Below are 4,008 nucleotides of genomic sequence, written 5' to 3'. Positions count from 1 at the left end.
AGAGCTGGGGAAGGCTTTTTGACAAATTATCACGTTTGCCGAAAATGTGGTTGTGGAGAATTTGGGGGCAAAATTACGTGGAAATTCAGCTAGATCTTGATAATTACTTTGACAAAAAACAGTAACACTTTGGAAATGCTGGAAGTCCTGATTAGGCAATTCGCAGAATAAAATGCAATTTTAAGTTGCAGAACATTTTAGTTTAGAAATTTCAAAAAATTAATCAAAAGTGCTTCATTTGACCCTAAGCCAAAGTCGCTCCTTTTCGCAGCTTACTTTAGATTGCTCAGAAATCTGACAATTTTACTTTCTATGATCAACTTAAGATGACGTTTTTCTTTTGTTCAATTTTCTGAGCTAAACAGCAAGTCAGTTACATGCATAACCATCCACAATTTTCTGAACAAAAATAAAATGATGAGTCTGGACTGTATGCTGGCACCGCAGTGGGACAGTGTGCCTGAATATCCTGAAGTGCCAAAGACAGTAGGCTTTTCTAAGCACCTGTGTGTGTACATACCGGTACTGTTCTTCCTTCAGAGATACTAAAAACTGATTTCTAAAGATCTGCCAAATCCAAGCATTTGATCCAAAGGAGAAAGTGCCACCCCAAAAATTTTTGATCAGTGCTTCTCTCAGTGACACGTGTTGTTCATGACCTTGGAAGTATTGAACTAACGCAACTCTCAAAGCCCCTCTACAAATACAGTGGTTGCAGTAAAGAGATTTCCAGTCAAGCCTGTGAAGAGAAACAACTGGTGTTGCTCCCAGCCAAAGTACTCACCAATAATTCCTTGGGAGTTGTCTTACTATCTCTTTTTTAAAAAGAAGATTAAACAGAAAGCACAAGGCCACACAAAATTGACTTCTCCATATCGATATAACAACCCTCCCCCTTCCATAATTCATGTGAGCCCGTAACAGCAAGCAGCGACCATGCATAGCAGTGAAGAGATTTCATCCGGAGCATTGGGAAAGTACACGATCCTTCTAGTAGAGCCCGGGAGGTATGGCATTAGTGACAGTGAATACCACAGATACCTCTTCCTGTATTTGAGTGTCCATTTGTTTTGATGTGGGTTGTGTCTTTGTGTTCTGGATGGGAATTGTGTGCTGGTATGGCAACACCAGGAGCAAAGTGTTTCTTGACCGCTGGAGCTCCTCAGGCCTGGAAGCCAAAAGCTGATGCTCTCTCTCTGAGCAGCTCCCGGCACAAATGGCAGCTCCAGCTCCCTGCAAATGAAGAAGTCCTTCTTATAGGAATGACATCAAATCCAGGCACTCAAAGTTTATGTCAAGATTGGCTTGAACAGGATATCAAATATTCCTAACATTGGAATTGCCTGTATTTTTCTGAAGCAGGCTCTGCTGCCCTCGGCGTTGTGTACATAGGCTTTCTACACAAGTTACAACACAGCTGGAGTGTGCATTGCCACCAAGTGTTTTGTATTTTCATGCTTTCAATACACCACTTCCCAGTCAAACAGAAACCTGTAGCTAATTATTAGCTGCATTTCAAAATTTTCCCCTCCTGATTTAGTTTCCTCTTTATCAAAGTTACAAACATTTAGCTCCTGAATGCATGGCTAGTTTGTAATTATTCTTGTCTCGCCCCTCATGTGAACGACAGTCATTCGCACTTGCATGTCTCCTACAATTCTACTGCTCTCAGCAGATCTTAGTCAGAGAATCAATAACGGTAAGGGACTAGTTCCTCTGCTCCACAACCAAGTGACAAACTACAACCAGTTTTAGTATAGTCAGATTGAATCCCCTGCAGAGGACATAACTACATACCAAATGTAATACAGACCGTAAAACTCTCACCCTTCCTAGGCACAGACAGACCAGAGAACAAGGAAGGTCATTCCTCCTAATCCAGCCTCCCGACAGCAGACTCTCAGTTGTTCCAGAGAGGACCTTCCTATCTGGGGCTTTGTCTCTGGGACTTTGACTTCTTAGGAAGTCCAAAGTCACAGTTCACAGGAGCTCAACTCAGGTAACTAAACTGAGGTGTCCAATGCCATCTGGGACATCCAAGGGTACCCATGATTGGCAAAAGAGCCATGTCCTGGAAGAGGAGGTAGAGACCAGGTAAGATTGAATAGGACATCTCAGATCACACCAGACCTCCAAGTCTATTAATTTTCTTTCTAGTGCTACCTGCCTCTGCTTTGCTACTGCTTCCTTAACCCTGCATGGCCCAGGCCACCTTTCTGAAACTCTTCCCTTCTCCACAAGGACATTATTGCGATTTTCAAAGCAGACTTCCAACATAATTTACCTTCTGGGGGCTCAAAGACTGGTGGATTCAAGCAATACATGTGATAGCCACGGTCACAGTCATCACAGAAGAGCAGCTGGTCCTGAGGCAGGGTTGTTGGGGAGACAGTAGGGAAACAGGGAGAGAAGGAGAGGAGAAGAGAGAAAATGATGTAAATTAGTCTCTTGCCAAGACGAAAACATAAGCATGGTAACCAGCAGTGCTCAGCTAGGAACGCAGTGCTGCAACATAGAGACTAAGAGACTACTGGGAACGTAAAAGGCTACAGGCATCACGTTTGTGCATCCACTATCAACCACCATATTTCTGAGAGGCTGCAGAGAGCCCTTCTCATCACAAAGGCAGTTCAGTTTCTAACTGGAAAACCTCTCTGAGAGGTGGAGGACTTCCTCTCCAAGGTGGCCTCCTGATGCAGGAGTAAAAGCTGTTAGGCTGGGGATACGCTGTGCTGAAAGAAGCCCATTGCTGGGCTCCAAGTGACCATGTGCTGGATCTCATCCCTTCAGGGGAAACCTTTCTTGTCAAAAGCCTGGACGTAACCAGTTCTCCAAAACTCAGCTGAGTAAATGCTCTGTGAAACAGATGGAAGTGACATGATCCCACCATGTGTTCTGCAGCTCTTTCATATATTTTGGGGGAAAAAAGCTGGTCCAAAGTGTCCCGTGATTCCTAACATAGAACAGCTCCCTGTTTTCAGATTTCCTTATTTACTGCTAAAGCAAAATAAAATCTAAGGCTTCACATTTACTCTGCTATAGGGAACGTGGTGTTAGCTAATCACCTCCAAAGTTCTCCAGCCACTGTCAATTCTCCAAGTTTTTCACAGACTACCAAGGACCCTTAGCATCAGATTTTAAGTGAAAACCCTGCAGAGAAGACACTGTTCAGCTGCAGGCTCTGGATCATGGTTTGGAAATGACTGGGATAGGTGATTAGGTGACTAGAGAGAGGCTTAGCCATCCCAGTTCAAATGCTTTCATGTTTCCCAAGTCTTGTAATTAAGATTTAAAAATCATGCCAAGAAAGTAATCAAAACCAGGGACAGGAGAAACGTACCTGCCATCTTTCAGGTTATCATCCATTCACACCTACTCCTGACTACCATACTGAAAATATTACTCTCTTGCAGCTCCCTGCGACATGAGTTTATGGCCTCCAGCTAATTTCCATTGAATAAGCATACAAACTACAAGTATTGCCATCTTAAGTGGCCCTATATGATACCCATGGTAATTTCAGCAGAGACTGAACAGGGGTCCTGGGGAGAAGCGCATCTCTACTCTCAGGAGTGGCTCTGCCTTGGAGGTGTATGGAAGCAGCAGTAAAGCCATGACCCACCCCTCAAGGGCAGGCATGACAGTAGCTTTCAGTGATGCTTATTTGCATGAAAAGGTAAATGAACTCACATCGTTCTCAGAGGTCCCACAAAGGCTGCAGGATTTGCACTCAATGCACTGCCACTGATAGGTTTTAACAGCCTCAGTCATGTTTGTGGTGAACTGCAGGCAGGTCGGGTGTCCTGAGGAAGATCGGAAACAACTGTCATTGTTAAGGCTCACTTATTGCTTGTTAATTAACCGGTATTAAATTTGGGAACAAAATGCACATGGACATGGACTGATCACAACATGGGCTGCAACTAACAGATACCAAAGAGGAAAGCAGGCATTAACCCTTTCGCTGCCGGGCACAAGAGAAAATCAGAGTCATCCCCACCCATTCCC

At 44.0% G+C, this 4,008-nt stretch overlaps 1 protein-coding gene across 1 annotated transcript; it reads right to left on the bottom strand.

Annotated features, from left to right (window-relative positions):
• Positions 1 to 405: 405 nt before the first annotated feature.
• Positions 406 to 3,802, bottom strand: LOC104167173 (zinc finger protein DPF3-like). Its single transcript, XM_009707350.1, has 3 exons — positions 3,691 to 3,802; positions 2,285 to 2,366; positions 406 to 1,233 (listed from the first exon to the last, which is right to left on the bottom strand). Exons 1-3 carry the CDS (start codon positions 3,769 to 3,771, stop codon positions 1,163 to 1,165), a joined length of 234 nt encoding a protein of 77 aa, XP_009705652.1. The 5' UTR covers positions 3,772 to 3,802; the 3' UTR covers positions 406 to 1,162.
• Positions 3,803 to 4,008: the final 206 nt, after the last annotated feature.

Source organism: Cariama cristata, unplaced genomic scaffold (genome assembly GCF_000690535.1).
Source record: "Cariama cristata isolate BGI_N322 unplaced genomic scaffold, ASM69053v1 scaffold2649, whole genome shotgun sequence".
Classification (NCBI taxonomy): Eukaryota; Metazoa; Chordata; class Aves; order Cariamiformes; family Cariamidae; genus Cariama; species Cariama cristata.
This window is presented reverse-complemented; position numbering and strand designations above follow the sequence as displayed.

What these genes read in the sequence shown, in the direction of transcription:
- LOC104167173 (XM_009707350.1), bottom strand. Translation starts at nt 3,771, where the DNA reads ATGACTGAGGCTGTTAAAACCTATCAGTGGCAGTGCATTGAGTGCAAA. An exon ending in GTGGGACCTCTGAGAACGAT is followed by an intron (nt 2,367 to 3,690) that starts GTGAGTTCATTT and finishes ACCCTGCCTCAG; the next exon opens with GACCAGCTGCTCTTCTGTGA. An exon ending in AGTCTTTGAGCCCCCAGAAG is followed by an intron (nt 1,234 to 2,284) that starts GTAAATTATGTT and finishes CTTCATTTGCAG; the next exon opens with GGAGCTGGAGCTGCCATTTG.